The 15,611-nt window shown below is 34.7% G+C and overlaps 5 protein-coding genes across 6 annotated transcripts; 2 read left to right on the top strand and 3 right to left on the bottom strand.

Annotated features, from left to right (window-relative positions):
* Positions 1-700: 700 nt before the first annotated feature.
* On the top strand, positions 701-2,574 carry LOC141404928 (uncharacterized). The gene is made up of 3 exons (XM_073988770.1): positions 701-873; positions 1,105-1,358; positions 1,419-2,574. The coding sequence occupies exons 1-3, from the start codon at positions 824-826 to the stop codon at positions 2,162-2,164; spliced, it is 1,050 nt and encodes a 349-aa protein (XP_073844871.1). The 5' UTR covers positions 701-823; the 3' UTR covers positions 2,165-2,574.
* Positions 2,575-3,256: 682 nt separating this feature from the next.
* On the bottom strand, positions 3,257-4,411 carry bonsai (28S ribosomal protein S15, mitochondrial). Of its 2 annotated transcripts, none has more exons than XM_073988771.1 (4): positions 4,327-4,411; positions 4,054-4,275; positions 3,860-3,993; positions 3,257-3,793 (listed from the first exon to the last, which is right to left on the bottom strand). In XM_073988771.1, exons 2-4 carry the CDS (start codon positions 4,266-4,268, stop codon positions 3,306-3,308), a joined length of 837 nt encoding a protein of 278 aa, XP_073844872.1. In that variant the 5' UTR covers positions 4,269-4,275; positions 4,327-4,411; the 3' UTR covers positions 3,257-3,305. The 2 variants fall into 2 exon arrangements, with proteins under 2 accessions (XP_073844872.1, XP_073844874.1); XM_073988773.1 differs by having other exon boundaries at positions 4,054-4,268; positions 4,327-4,382.
* Positions 4,412-4,935: 524 nt separating this feature from the next.
* mRpL52 (mitochondrial ribosomal protein L52) lies at positions 4,936-5,645 on the bottom strand. Its single transcript, XM_073988769.1, has 3 exons — positions 5,513-5,645; positions 5,299-5,444; positions 4,936-5,211 (listed from the first exon to the last, which is right to left on the bottom strand). Exons 1-3 carry the CDS (start codon positions 5,559-5,561, stop codon positions 5,020-5,022), a joined length of 387 nt encoding a protein of 128 aa, XP_073844870.1. The 5' UTR covers positions 5,562-5,645; the 3' UTR covers positions 4,936-5,019.
* Positions 5,646-7,118: 1,473 nt separating this feature from the next.
* PolE2 (DNA polymerase epsilon subunit 2) lies at positions 7,119-8,905 on the bottom strand. The gene is made up of 2 exons (XM_073988531.1): positions 8,126-8,905; positions 7,119-8,069 (listed from the first exon to the last, which is right to left on the bottom strand). The coding sequence occupies exons 1-2, from the start codon at positions 8,826-8,828 to the stop codon at positions 7,195-7,197; spliced, it is 1,578 nt and encodes a 525-aa protein (XP_073844632.1). The 5' UTR covers positions 8,829-8,905; the 3' UTR covers positions 7,119-7,194.
* A 5,363-nt stretch (positions 8,906-14,268) lies between these two features.
* LOC141405621 (uncharacterized) lies at positions 14,269-15,363 on the top strand. The gene has a single exon (XM_073990190.1). It carries the CDS (start codon positions 14,434-14,436, stop codon positions 15,175-15,177), a length of 744 nt encoding a protein of 247 aa, XP_073846291.1. The 5' UTR covers positions 14,269-14,433; the 3' UTR covers positions 15,178-15,363.
* Positions 15,364-15,611: the final 248 nt, after the last annotated feature.

Raw genomic sequence — 15,611 nt, 5'->3', positions numbered from 1 at the left:
TACAACAACTTGTGCACATATGCAACTACCTTGATTATTGTGATATCTTTGAAATTAACAAAAAATAAGTGAAAACACCGGGGTTTATTTCAGGATTTCCTGAAATCCAGTGGATTTTGGAGCGTAATACTATGTTTACATTTACGAAATCCACTCGATTTCATCTGTCAATTCCTTTGTGTATACTTCAAATAAAAAATCATCTGAAATCAATTGGATTTCATTTGACGTTTGAGCAATGGAATTGACAGTTGAAATCGAGTGGATTTCGTAAATGTAAACATAGTATAAGTGTATACTTGGCATTACTTTTTTACTGCTTTTCATCCTAAACGTGCATCAAAAATTCACTACGAGAGTTCTGAATGCTTTACATTTTGATTGAAATTTCTTCTATTTTAGATTATCTTAGATCTTGCAGTACTGGAACAGACCATATGTATTAGTAAATCAGAGTTGTATATGAATACAAACTGTAGCTCTGTTCCTTTACGTGCAAGAATCTTCAAGTTTTACCACTTTTTACTCGAAAAGCGTTCCTTTACTTATGACACCATACAATTCATATGGGAGCAGTTTACAAGTTTTACTACTTTTGCCGGTTTTACCATTTTCAAAAGTAAAGGAACAGACCATGTCTACTGTAAACGCCTAGTTAGAAATATTCAGTTGGCTTTGAAAAATCGTTGACTCTGTAATTATTTTAACGGCGTTTAAACCGGTCGACTCTCGACTCTTGCCGAGTGTATACGGAAGAAATTTTTTGCAAAACGAAAAAAGCTTGGAATGGAATATATTTTTGCAGTATAGAAAATCAACAAGGATGTCTACTGTTTCCGATAGCAGCGGTGATTGGATTTGTGGTGATGTAACGTGAGTGGTGCTTGCTGTGGACGCTTAATAGAACCACACACTCAAAGTCCAAATGAAATTTGGTTGAAAATAGTACTAATATAATTCTTTCTATTTGGTCGTGTTTTTCTCGGTGTCACGCTCGTCCTGTCCTGGCTTGCAATCACAACAAAACACACATACATGCATTTTGGACGACTGCCTTGGTTTGTTGTTGTTGTTTTTTTTATTTTCTTAACATTTTTCGCACAGCTGTCGACATTCGAATTTTGCACGTCGAAATAAGTGCAATAAGTGCCGTCGATCCCGAAGCGAAGAACGGGGAAGCAATGCAGGTAGTAAAAAGCTTGGTACAGAGATTGGAAAAGTGGCGGCCGAAAAGTCTCGTGGTCTTTTCAGTGCGGATGATTGGCAGTGTCATAAATGTGCCAATGTAAATTGGGCTCGTCGCCAGACATGTAACATGTGTAATGCTCCAAAGGTTATTGATAATGAGGAAAGAACGGGTAGGTTTTGTGTGATCAATAAATGTTATTGACCAAATTATTGAATTTAAGTATTTATAGGTTTGGGAGGTGGCTACAACGATCGTGGTGTAGTTGAGTATAAGGAACATGTTGAATCTGATAGTGAATATGATGAATTTGGGCGTCTAAAGAAACGTAAAAAGAATTACAATAGTAAAGATACAAAACGTGAACCAGACGACCACGAAGAAGAGGATGATGATGAAGAAGAGGAAGGAGATGACGAAGATTTGGCCAAGTACGATCTATTTGGTGATGAGGACGATGAAGGAGATGGTGGTAATAGCAAATTAAATAATGCTTCCGGCTCCAAAAATGACCACAAAAGAAAGTCTCGGTCTCGAAGCAGGTCCCAGAACAGAAGACGCCGAAGTTCAAGGTCTTCCTCAAGCAGATCAAGGTCGTCCTCTTCCTCCTCATCGTCTTCTTCATCTTCATCCAGTTCATCGTCAAAATCTTCAACTCATTCAAAATCCCGATCAAGAAGCAGTCGCAAAAATCGACGCTCAATTTCTCGCTCTGTTAGTCGTAGTCCACATAGAAAACTCGTACAAAGTCGACATCGATCACCTCCTCGCGATAAACACAAATCCTCAGCATCCAATCACAGTCATCACAGTGAAGATTCCAATTCACGTTCGAAATCCCACAGTTCAACACGTTCGTTGTCATCCAAACGTAATCATAGTCGAAATTCAAGCTCGTCCCGCAAGCACTCTAGGTCACCACGTTCCCGTACAACACGATCACGTTCAAGATCAATTTCACCTAAACGTAGACGTTAATCACAAAAGAATAAGAAACCTCAAAATAATTAATTCTGATTCATAAGACATTTTATTATGTTCAAAGATTGATGATATAGGAATTACAATGCATATTTTTATTGACCCATCGTTACCACTTCAATCATGGAAAGGAGATTTCCTAGATTTTATGAAAATGAATTTCAAAGCATGAACTAAGTATTCTATTATAAGAAAGTATGGGCAAGACCCATAAATCTTTTTGGCCATTGAATTCAGTTTTGAACCAACCTTACCTAAACACCACCATTTTATTCATATTACAAAAAGTATTTCCACTTTATTTTTGATTGCCTAAAAACATAATTTGTGTGTTTTTTTTTTTTAATTTTGTTAAAAGACATTTGAATACCTATGTATATGAATAATAAAGCTATCATGACCCATCAGACAATTGGTTTTATATTTCCCCTATTAACGTACATAAGTAGAGACTTCATTCGGATCATTTTGATAGTTTTACTATCAGGTTACGATTCGACTCGTTTTGCCACAAATCGAAATCGTATATCTCTAATTTTGGTGAATATTTAAATGAAATTGAAAATGGATTATAAAAATATTATTCAAATAAGGGGCGTTTGCGAAGCAAAACTATATATATCATCAACGGCACTCCGATTATATACCATTCCGATTCTGCAAATCGAGTCGATTCGGTTTTCGTCACATACCTGTATAGGTAGGCGTTGATGTGTGGGTAACTATTTAATTTTATTGGTGGTGGCCATTTGGCGTGAAGTGTGTCTCAGAACATACCCGTATGGCTGATATGTATCAACCCGCAACTATTTTTTGTCTTTCCGCCGTTGCAACTTAAGAGAGAAAGTGAAAAAATTCACGGGGAATTGCCGTTCATGATAACCGCCATTTGTTTCGCACCATTTAGAAGCCATTTGGTCTTTAAATACAATTGTTGCCATGCATACTTTCGAACAGAATATATTGCATGTTTCTAAGACACTTTTGTCATATATTACTGAATAGAGAGAACTTTGTTTCCAATTACATATTAGCCCGATATACAATTGAACGAATTCAATTAATTCACATTCAAAACAAGCATTTACATATGTTTAAAACACTTCTGTTTATTATAACTATTGTTAATTATTTAAATTTACAATTCACTACTTTTACTTGCAGCTTTTGTTTCATCTCTAAACTCTTTCAATTCAATCAATTTCTTTTTATGTTCCTCAATATCGTCTTCGGTAACTGTTACCGGTATACCCAAATCAATTTGTTCTTGACGAATAAATTGCATTTTCTTAATGGCATCCTCTAAAAATGGAATTTGTTGTTCTTCCAAGGTTTTACGATATTCCGCAAGTTTTTCTTGCTTCAATTTTTCACAATGAATATCTGTTAATTTTTGTAGAGACTCCTTGCGTGTAATCCAATGAAATTCTGCTGGTGGAGGTTTATAGACCAAATCTAGTTTTTCCAAAATCCACTCAAAACGACGGTAGTCCCAGCGGCGTAAATACTTTAAGAATTTCTTGCGTTTTTCAATCATTTCCTTGAGTATGACCTTACGTTTTTTGTCCCGTGGATGTTCCTCCATATATTGTTGATATCTGCGAATGAATGCAGTCATGCGGGCCACTAGAAGAAGTACAATCATAAACGTAAATGATTATATTTCAATCATTTTGTTTTCCAGAAACTTACATTTTGCTTCCATCGATCCATAATCCAATGGATGTCTTTGGACTTCCTTAATTAATTGTTCACTGCAATATTTGGCAGTGTTGAAGTAGGGATTATTACCCAAGTCAAAAAGCGACTTTACAGCATCATCAGCCCTAAAAATGCAAAAGATTTCTTCATTATTCCGATTGATTCATATAACACCATAATCTTACGTTTCCAATTCTTTGGACTTGTCAAAACCAAGCATCAACTGCTTGGGATTAACCGGTGGCAGTTTGGAACAATCACCACTTTTCTCTGGGTGTATAGATGGTATTTTCTCAGGTCGTACCCATTTGATTTTTAGATCCGATTTAAATGCATACTGCCTGACGAAGGGACGATTGGCCAAATACAAGCCTGTGCGCAGAACTGGTGTTATGTTCATCTTGAACCTATTTAATATGATTTTTATTCAATAATTCAACAAAGTCTATGAAAAATACCTCAACAAGAAACTCAACGCTCTCCCAACAAGGTTATGTCACAACACACTGACAACACTTGTCACCATATGACAGTAAACAGCTGATTGTCATGGAATACAATCAAAATGAAAATAAAATGGGCAAGCAGAACTTTGTGTTGCCCTATATAACTCATTTCACATAAATATTTTATTACCATTCATGTTTCTTCCTTTTCCATGCCTAGTGCGAGAAAACATATCATTCGGAACTTCTTTCCTTTAGTTGCAGCTCTCGGAAAAGCTTGAAAAGGTGTATTTGTACTGATTCAAACTAAATATAATTTTCTTCTAAGATACATTATGGTATTTAAAATAAAGAGTACACTCTAGTCCGTCCATAAAAAACGCGAAAAATAGGCGTAGAGCTCTCAAAAAAAATCCAATCTCACTTCACACGAGAGATGAAGTGTCTCAGAACATACCCGAATGATTTGTTTAACCCAGCCGTTACAAATGAATGCAGGAATCAATAACTCCCCCTCCCGACTGTAGCACACATCACATAAAAGATCTGGCAACACCGCCTCTCCGGTAAATGTTGGAAGGAATATTTGCGATTCTCCTCGAAATATAAACAAACGTTAAATTTACATGATTTTATAACATTTATTAATTAACAATAAACTTATTAAATAAGTAATGCATTTTTCATCCTCTAGATAACATCCTCTCACTTCTTTAGATTATCTAGCAACAATTTGCCTTTAGGTTTCAGTTTAGCTTGCATAATCTTCTGGCGTTGTTCTTGCTCTTGCTGTTGTAATTTTTGGTATCTTTGTTTGGCCATATCCAGTTCCTTGTTAAGTGTGACAATTTTTGCGGCCATAGCTTGTTGTTTCAGCAAACGCTTTTTCTGATTGGACTGGTGGTGTTGGTTGGGGTAGACAATGAAAAATTGGTGGTATGTTAGCTAAAATTCAATTGGAATTTGAACATGTATAAAACTTACTCCCATTGGTGTGGGACGTCCATCTAGAAATGTGTAATCCGGTAAGTTTGTCAATGGTCCAAATTCATTGGGATTGGCAGGTAAGCCTTTTTCTTCACGCCATCTCTGATCGATGCATACTTTGGCAGTGCACGAGATATTACGGGCTATTTTATCAATGAAATTGTTTAGTTAAACTTGTCAATCTACTATAATATTTTGTGGGAATACATACCTAGGCTTTTGATAGTAATACCGGATGCTTTTTGTGTAATTCTTAACATATTTATGATATTTACCCTTCCAATAAAAATACAGATCACAATTCAACGAAGTTGCTTTCACAGAGAAAAATCTATTCACTGTAAAATGAGAACAACAAAATTCATTCACAGATAAATGTTAGCTCTGTTCCTTTACGTGCCTGAGGTTACCATTTCTTACCATTTTTAACCTGCAAAGTGTTCCTTTACTTTAAAAAGCATACAATTTATATGAGACCAGTTCACCACTTTTACCATTTTTTGCCACTGTTACCATTTTTAAAAGTAAAGGAACAGACCAGTTAGCTCATTCAAAAACAATGCATAACAGCTGTTCAAGGAGATGTATGGTCTGTACCTTTACTTTTGAAGATGGTAAAACTTTAATGGTAAAGCGCTGTTTACACTATCTATCAATGTGATATGAGCTGTCACTTCTTTTATCCATTCGACATCCTTTATGTTTGTCAAAGTCCATACCACTTTTAGTTTTTGCGTTCACACTAGCATACATTTCATATGACCACAAAATATAAATCACGCAAATGAAAACTCTAATCGCACTTACATTTTCGTTTTCTTTACCTATTTCGGCATAAGTTGAATGTTTTCATTAAGCTCGGATCTGGACCAAATTTTTGCCGCAGGTAGGTCTCGTCACCCTGATCACAAATATATATAACATTTATTGCGGAAGTCCATACTTCCCGAGATATGGGCCTCAGAAGTTCCGAAAATTCCCTTGTTAAATGTCGGCTACCTAGAGAAAAATTTTAATTTAAAAGAAAATGTTGTTCCCGTTCCCTAGATTGGCTCCTGTCCATAGCAGAAAGTCTTAAATCCCCGGCCGAAGGCCGGCAATATAGAAAAAATTATAATTTTATCCGAGCTTAATGCTTAAACTCAACTTGCTCCCCTATTTCCTCATTTTTTGGTAAAATTGTTTTCTTCTAACAATTAATTTCTCAACTGCATACGAAAATACATGGCCGAATAGAGCGCTCCCTGAATGAAAAATGTACATATGAGTTGCCACATTATTTTGATAGATGAAAAATGTTCATAGTGGTCACACTATTGGTCTGTTCCAATACTGCAAGAATCTACTAGTTTTTACTATTTTTTCGATAACATAAAGGAAAAAATGTTATCGTAGTAAAAAGTAGTAGCTTCTTGCAGGTTCTGGAACAGAGCATATGTGTACAACATTCACAGGTAGCAAATTTGACATCTCATTTGACATTCATGAATAGTGTAAACACGCCTTAATTTTGACAGTTTGGTATAGTATGGGAATTTTTCATTTCTGCCAACAAAGTCATGGATCAGAATTCAATGCCGTTCATAGAAAGAAATTTTGGAGAAATTTTCAGTTCATGGTAAAATATGAGATTAAAAAACTCATTCAATGAAAAATGAGATCCTATTCCACAACAGATGATTAAGTTAAATACATTTCATGTTGTCTAGATGGCGCTCTTAGAAGTATTGGAGACTTTGAAATGCTAATCTCTCCGCTTTTCAAACGAAAAGACCAAAATAGATTATGAAGGCAATTAATGAACACTTTCTATTAGGTACTCTTGATATTAAAACAACTTTATTAAATAAAAATGTTTATCTTTAAATACTATAATAAAACAATAACTAAAATTTACTCTTCCATATCGTCTGGTATTTCGGAATCTTCAATGGTCTTTGTGTGCGGTATATAAACTTTAAAGGCAAATTTCGATTTTACAAATGATCCTGTATTCAAAACGGTACAACCATGTTGACTGGTGGAAAAACTTTGACATGAATCACCAATAACAATTAAATCCGGTAATGGATACAACCATAAGGCCGCATCATAATCCCAATGTACTGGCATTGCAATTGGATGTATGGGTGTTAGATGTCCCTGACATATGAGTGTGCGGGCGAAATGCTGTTCAATTTTCGACGTGTCCGGAGGAAAATGTAATGTATTACGACAAAACTTGGCCATAAGATCCAAGCGACAAACTACAATTTGTTGGGTGCAATATTGAAGACGACATGGATTTGTGGCTAAACGAGTACGTGGCCACACTTTTAACAGTCCTGCTGCCAGTGTTTTGGGTATAGAAGATCGTGGAAATATATTTGGAGCTGCTGGATCTTCACTGGAAGGTATCAAGATTAGTTCAGTTTGTTTCTTTAACTGTTCACAACCATTGGCCAAGGCTCCTAAAGCATTAAAATGTTGCTTCAAGGCATGATGTTGTCTTTCGGATGCTGCAAAGGGTCCCATTAATACTATGGCCACCGGAGGACAGGAGTCATAGCCAACAAAGAGCATTCGTAGTTTCTCCATTACCACAGGCATGTCCAAACGAACATCAGATAAGAAAACGATGGTGGCCTCTGAATTGGATCTTTCCAATTCTTGTAGTCTAGCAGAATACTTTAGCAATTTCGTTGACTCTCCGCCCCAACTGTTTTGTGTACCAAAGAAGGCACGACTACTTGCAGCTGGTTCTGCTGGAGGGAAGCCCAACCCGTCAACTAAAAAGGGAGATATTACATATAAGAGATATTTTATAAAGAGTATTTCCTCTTACCTTTTAAAACTTGCCCAGCATAAGAGCCTTCGGCCAAAACAAAACATCCCTCGCAAAAGAATCCTGCATGAAACTTTGCTCCACTCAAATCCAGCTCCACACTTCCCGTTGGATCCTCTATGAAAAATTTACCCTCTTTTAATTGTGTTAGCAAACCCAAGACTACAGCTTCTTCAACCACAGAGTTGGACAAGAGATTCTCGCAATATAGTAGCTTAAACTTTTTTGCTCTGGATTCAGCCGAAACACCATTCTCTATCACAGCCGGAGCAAAAAGTTCATGACGCAGTGTCTTTTGTAGCAACATTTCATAGCGTTGCCTAAGTTGATTCGATTTCATTGTAGTTTTGGCCAATAGCGAGCGTTGCTCAGTATCTAATTCGAATTTCTTATTTTGTTTATTGTAATAGTAGCGTGGCACAGAAAAGGCATCTATCACCGAGAATACAGACTCTCCCTCATCCAGACCAACACGATTTATTTCATTAATTGCCTTTTCCAAAGCCGCTCTTTCGACATGAGCCGATTTTAGACGTTGACTTTGTAGATTTTCTGTAATAATTGTCAGCCATTTCTCTCGTTCATTTTCATCGAATGGAGCCAATTGCTCAGCCAGAAATATGCTGTTTTCCGAACGTATTAAGAATCCACTCAATTTAAATGCATTGGTTATTTTTTTCCTCAGCTTCGATAGATCATCCATTTTTTGCACAGAAACAAACAAAAATAAACAATGCCAAATAGAAGTGTCAAGATGTTTTGCGCGCCAATAGTGTTGTTGAAATAGAGAGTACTCATTACAATAGGACTGTTCGTTTAACTTTGTTGTTAAAAATACTCGGTAATGGTTATGTCAAATGGGAAGAGAGATGATGGTGGGTTTATGGTCGGTTCCACTAAGACGATTCGAATACAAATTCTTTAGAACAACTACCAAACTTCTATTTTTTAAAAAAATTTCGATTAATTTGTGTTTTTAATCAAACAAACATTTTCTACCAGAAAGAGTTCGGTAGTAATTCGAACGAAATTGAAAACGAATCGTCTTACGCTTCACTTACACATGCCAGTGAATTGGTGCAAATTGAGGGAACAAATTTCCTTTACCGACCCTTCGCAGAAAAAAATACAAAAATTTCCTTTAAATCGCAAGTTTTCTTAAGTAGCCGGCCTTCGGCCAGGGATTTAAGACTTTCTCCTATGGACAGGAGAGAATTTCGGCTACGCGAACAAACTTTTTTTAAATCGTAAATTTTTTTTCCCAAGTAAACAAGGGAATTTTCGGATCTTCGGAGGCCTATTCGTCGATTTCATGAAAGAAGACACAATTTGGTTTTCATAGCGGTTGACGTTTGTATTTGTGTGACAAACAAATGAAAGCTTTTTATTTTCGTAATTTTTTTGGTTTTCGTAACAAAATCAGACGAACGACTACGTCAAAAATAAACGAATGGAAAAGACCCATCGTTTTGAATGAAAATTAAATAATTTGAGTAATAAATGGCACAAAACACACGAAAACTGGAAGGGAAGGCAATTGTATTTATTTCCATAGAAGCACACGCGTATATGTACATCCGTTTCTTCATATTATCACAATTATTTTTGGACAAATTTGATTACATTTTTTTTCTTATTTTTTGTTTTTCATATGTTTACCAGGGTTGCCATCAAGTAACACATTTTACGTGCCTATGCAAAATTCACAAAATAAGTATCATGGAAACCCTGAAATATAAAAGCTTTTATAAATTAGACGAAAGCTTTCAGATAAAAACGAATGGTTCGTAAAATTTTACAAGAACCAAATTTTGAACGTATACGTTTTAGTACGAACGGTTCGTGTGACAGGCAAGCATTTTTACAAAAACACCCTGTTAAAAGAAACTAGAATGTACATGGATTAAAAAATAGTCTCGGCAACTCTTTTTTCATTTTCGACATATCACTGGCAGCAAGCTCAAAATTTTGCTGGCATGAAAAATCTAGTGGGTTGACATCAAGTAACACATTTTACGTGCAGATGCCTATGCAAAATTCACAAAATAAGTATCATGGAAACCCTGAAATATAAAAGCTTTTATAAATTAGACGAAAGCTTTCAGATAAAAACGAATGGTTCGTAAAATTTTACAAGAACCAAATTTTGAACGTATACGTTTTAGTACGAACGGTTCGTGTGACAGGCAAGCATTTTTACAAAAACACCCTGTTAAAAGAAACTAGAATGTACATGAATTAAAAAATAGTCTCGGCAACTCTTTTTTCATTTTCGACATATCACTGGCAGCAAGCTCAAAATTTTGCTGGCATGAAAAATCTAGTGCCAGCCCAGCTAACATTTTTTCCCGAATTCGTATCGAATTCGGACAGAATTTCTGAAAAAATATCCGATTCTGATGCCGAATTCGTATCGAATTCGGTACGAAAGTTGTATGGACGTGGTCACCGAAAGAATTTTCTAAGGAAATTCTTAAAAAATATTAGAGTTTCGCGACGAATTCGGTCCGTATTCGGAAGTAAATTCTTGGAAAATTCGGAGAAAAATTTAGATTTTCTGACAGAATTCGGTAGAAAATTCTGGAAAATTCGATGAAAAATGTAGATTTTCTTAAGAAAATCCGTCCGAATTCGGAAGGAAATTCTGGAAAAATTCGGAGAAAAGTTCAGATTTTCTGAAAAAAATCGGAAACAATTCTGACGCTGACGCCTTTGATATTGACACAACACGTGTACTGTACTGAACAACCCCCACTCAGAGACAATTTTCTTTTAATGTACTATTTATTTCTAATGATTTTGTCTGTTGTTATCATTTTATGATTAACAGTAGAACAATGTGCAGAAGTATGTCGAAGCTATCAACACTAGCTTGAATTATTATATGTTGGATTTATATTAAAAAAATTGTAAATTTGTATATGCGAATTTTATGACCAGTAATTTTGTTCTTCGACATCAAACGAAAAAAAATTCCCTTAGAAAATCCATTAGAAATCGGAACGAATTCGGAATGACGATTCTTAAGATTCATTAGAAAATGTGCAGAGATTCTTAAAATAAACTTATAGAAAATCGGTCCAATTTCTAGGAAAATATTAGAGAAATCGGCCACATTTCTAAAAAAAATTCAGAAAATCTCAGAAAAAATCTGATATCAGAGCCCTCGGAAAAAATTGTTAGCTGGGAGTGGAGTCGACAATTCAAAAATGTAATTGTGGTAGTAAAAAATTGTGTATGTATTGAATTTTTCGAACTATCACTGGCATGTGTAAAGGTTAGAAAAACTGGTCATTAATTTTCTATCCAAGTGGTACGGGAAAAGTTATTTAAATTAACAGCCTGCTTTTGTGTGTCGAAACGAAAATGTGTGCGAATGAAATACAACAAAACTCTTGTGTGTTTTCAATTTTGTATTGAAGCAAAAGTAGAGCTAATGGTTGCTTTGCAAACGCCCCTTATTTGAATAACATTTTTAAAATCAATTTCCAATTTCAATTAAATATTTACCAAATTTCGAAATACAGTCGAAATCGCTTATAACGTCGGTCAAGGGACCGACGGAATTCGTCGCTATAACCGATATGTCGTTATAAGCGATAGAGCCATAAAGGGCCCCAGAGATTTGGAACTTTTGGATATCGACGTTACAACCGATAGGTATGACGTTATATACGACGACGTTATAAGCGATTTCGACTGTATACGATTCCGAGCGAACCGCTTTCCATCACATACCTGTATATATTTTGTCCATTAATAGGTATATACAAGGCTTAACTCTCCGACTTTTGCGCTGATCACGGGAATGTATAATTTTCTTTGGGAACGTACCCGGTTATTCGGTTGTTTGTTATGTCAAGTTTACACAATCCAGTGAATTTCACCAAATCCTGAAATACACCCCGTTGTTTACACTTATTTTTTGTTGATTTTAATCATATCACAATAATCAGGGTAGATGCATATGCGCAGCTGATCGAACATGAATTTTCAAAAAATTTCTTGTAAATTAGACATTAAAAATAGGTGTGTACGATAACCCAATAATTTGTACAAATTCGTACAAATTTTTACTGAATGCTGTACGATAACAAAATTATCCAGCAAAAGAGAGCGAGTTTGGAGAGATTTTTGGAGAGTTTTGTGACTGAGAACTTGCAAATTTTTGCTGGGAAAATTTGTCCCGCAAAAATTTGCAAGTCGGATCAGCTGACTTTTAATCATCTGTTCAATGTAAACAACTCGAAATGTTAACATTTTTGACCAAGAAAATTTCGCAATTGCACATTTTTTTAGATTCTAAATCGTTGTGGATAGGATTAAAGCATTAAATATGTAAACTGCAATTTCAAAAAATTATGTTTTTGTTCCGTTTGGTTTAAAATATCAAAAGAAACAAAAACAAATTTCATACATTTTCGGAAACAGCTGACTTTCTTGCAAGTTTTTGCAAAATGCTGTTCGATAACTTTCTGCAATTTTTCTTGATTGAGAGAGTAAAATTCACTGAGAGAGGTTGCTGGAACTGACTGAGTAATTATTGCTGGGAAAGTTATCGTACACACCTAATATACGACAATATAGAACTTTATAGTACGTTTATATATAACCGGATTTAACAAACCCACTGGGTTTTAAATGTCAATTCCATTACATATACGTCAAACAAATCCTCATAAAGAAGGTTAACCCTGCAAAAGGCTATAATATAAACATGGCCTTACTGCTTTATTTCGAAAATTATCGTAGAATTATATCGTATTAATTGTGTATAATAGCAAAAAATGAAAAAAAGATTTTATCTTTGAGACATCATGATAATAAATTTTGTTGAATAAAAGTTGTGTTCATAACCTGCAAAATATTACTACTTGCAGTTGTTTTCCCGTTTAGTGCTAGAAACGAACGTACTCCTAAATCTAGTAAGACAAAAATGGATGTTGTTTCTGCTATATATATGTATTTGGCCTAGTAGAACTAGCAGCTTGTTTACATATTGGCTTCTAAATACGATGGCTGATACGTTGATTTTGACGTTTCTGCTGGAGTTTTTGCAGGTAATATTTATTTTAGTTGATGCCAATCCATCCTAGTGAACTAAAGAAACTCATAAAACGTCTTAGTTTTCAGATATTCCCGGTTTAAGACCTATAGGACCCTGTTTACAGGTAATATGACCTGATACTCCCTTGGTCCATATGGTAACCCCCCTAGTACGGATATTCGATGTCTAATATTGTTGATACTTGTTAGTAGTTAATCCCTGTTATGAATAAAATTCATAAAATGATTTTCAAGTATTTACCGAAAATATGGGGTATTTTGGAACCTCTATTACATTTCGAAAACATTTATTTGACAGCTTGCATTACACGTAGTTATTGGTTTTCGTTATTTTTGTTGGACTACGTGGATTAATTTTTTCTTTATTCATCCTGTCTTGTCTTAAATAAGTCGTTCAACTAATTTTTGCAAAAAACCGACATTTTTATCACAATTAGAGTAATATTTTCATAAATTAATACCATGGTAGAACAAATACAAGGTAAAGTTAATACTACAACAAATACAACTCGAACAACAACCACAAAGGAATTTGTTTTTGTTTGTAACGTTACTGCCAGTTGTATTTGTAAACAAAACAAGGAAATGTCTATAAATTATTGGAATTTAAAAACCTAATAATTTTTCACATTTGGTTGAATATTTTGGAAAACATGAATGAAAAAATATATGTCCCTAATACGGCGTTTATATTATAGTTTTTTTCAGGGTTAACCTTCTTTATGAGGATTTATTTGAAGTATATACAATGGAAATGACATTTCAAACCCAGACCCACTGGGTTAACCTTGTTATATATAAACGGCCTATAATGTACATCGAAATAGAAATAAATGTATAAAATGTCATATGAAATTTGACACTAACGTTACAACCCAGTTCAGTCAGCTGTGTATTGCTGCTACATTTTCTTATTCTACCATGAATTAATACAGAAAAATGTCTGTTTTCTTGTTTCGAAAACAATTACTTGACAAACTGTATTTCCACGAGAGAAACCGAGAAGCCGGTTATTCCAATTTTATTCGCAGTGTAGGTATTTCACAACAACATATGATATCTGAAAATTGCAACTGTCAAAATTGTGCATAAACAAACAAAGCAGCAAACAGAACCTACTACATTTCATCGAAAGCTTTTAAACATAAACTCATCTTAATATTTAAACTGAGTAATAAATATCTCTTCATAACAAGTAGAAGAACTCCAAACAGCAGCAGCAGAATATTCAAAAGAACAAAATGTCATCATCTTTAAATGTACTTTGTGGGATATGCAGTGAATTCTATACGGCTAGTGACCTTATCTATGTAACTCGGTGTGGCCATGTATTTCATCAGCAATGTTTGTTTCACTGGTTAAGAGTATCGCACACTTGCCCTCAGTGCCGTGATCCGTGTCTACGACATCGATGTCATCGAATTTATCTAAATTTCCAACCATTGGATGAGTCTGTGGCGTCACAAGAATCAGCAGCTGCTCCAACTAAATTCGTTTATAGTGGTTATGATTGGATACCCATTGATGATCGTGATATGGATGATGAAATGATAAAAAGTTTTGGCCTACATTATGGAACTGATGGCGATGGTAATGATATTTATGCTGCTCGTGGCTATCATAATGGTGATTTAATTCCTGCCTACTATTGTCCTAATAAACGTGGTGTTTGTGCTCCATGGGGTTTCAAATCACATTTACTAACAAGTAATATTGAAATATTGGATATTAGTTGTGATAATGCTAAATATAAATGGGTGCCAGCTTCGAATGGTGATTTGCCGGAAAATGCATTAGTATCTGGACATACGGTCTATAGTGAACCGTTATATACTGCTCGTGCTGTGCACGATGGAAAAACATTATATGGCAAATTACATCGTCAATATAAAATGGCCTATATGCCTTATGGAGATGTTGAAGTTTGTAATACACAATATGAGGTATTAGTTAGAATACCTAAAACAGATAATGATGCAGAATGAAATGAAATCTTGTGTTGGAATATATTGTTTGTGTGTATACAACATGTACCATGTCATGGTCTATTAATAAGTTATTCTAGGAAATACGTATGTATACTTTATATGTAATATGAATATTTTAATTTTTAATATAATAATAATATAAACATGTTTAATATTCTTGTTTATGAGTAAATAAATTGAAATCTGAATATAATTTTAATTTGATTATAAAACAAAAGAGTTGTGATGTTATAACTTCGTAGGCGAACCTCTGTTAGTGGGATTCTGTAACTTTTTTCTATCGAACCAATACCGTTAATTAACGAAAATGTTCGGTTGAAATTCCGAAATGGTTATTCTGTAACTCAACGTTATCGATACAAGAATTTTAGAGACGAATATCGGTAGAATAACTGAATGTAAAGAAGATACACGTTATTTCAAACAAGTAA

Source organism: Musca autumnalis, unplaced genomic scaffold (genome assembly GCF_047663935.1).
Source record: "Musca autumnalis isolate F117 unplaced genomic scaffold, ASM4766393v1 scaffold_5, whole genome shotgun sequence".
NCBI lineage: Eukaryota > Metazoa > Arthropoda > Insecta > Diptera > Muscidae > Musca > Musca autumnalis.
The sequence above is the reverse complement of the archived record's forward strand: the minus strand, read 5'-3'. Positions and strand labels throughout refer to the sequence as shown.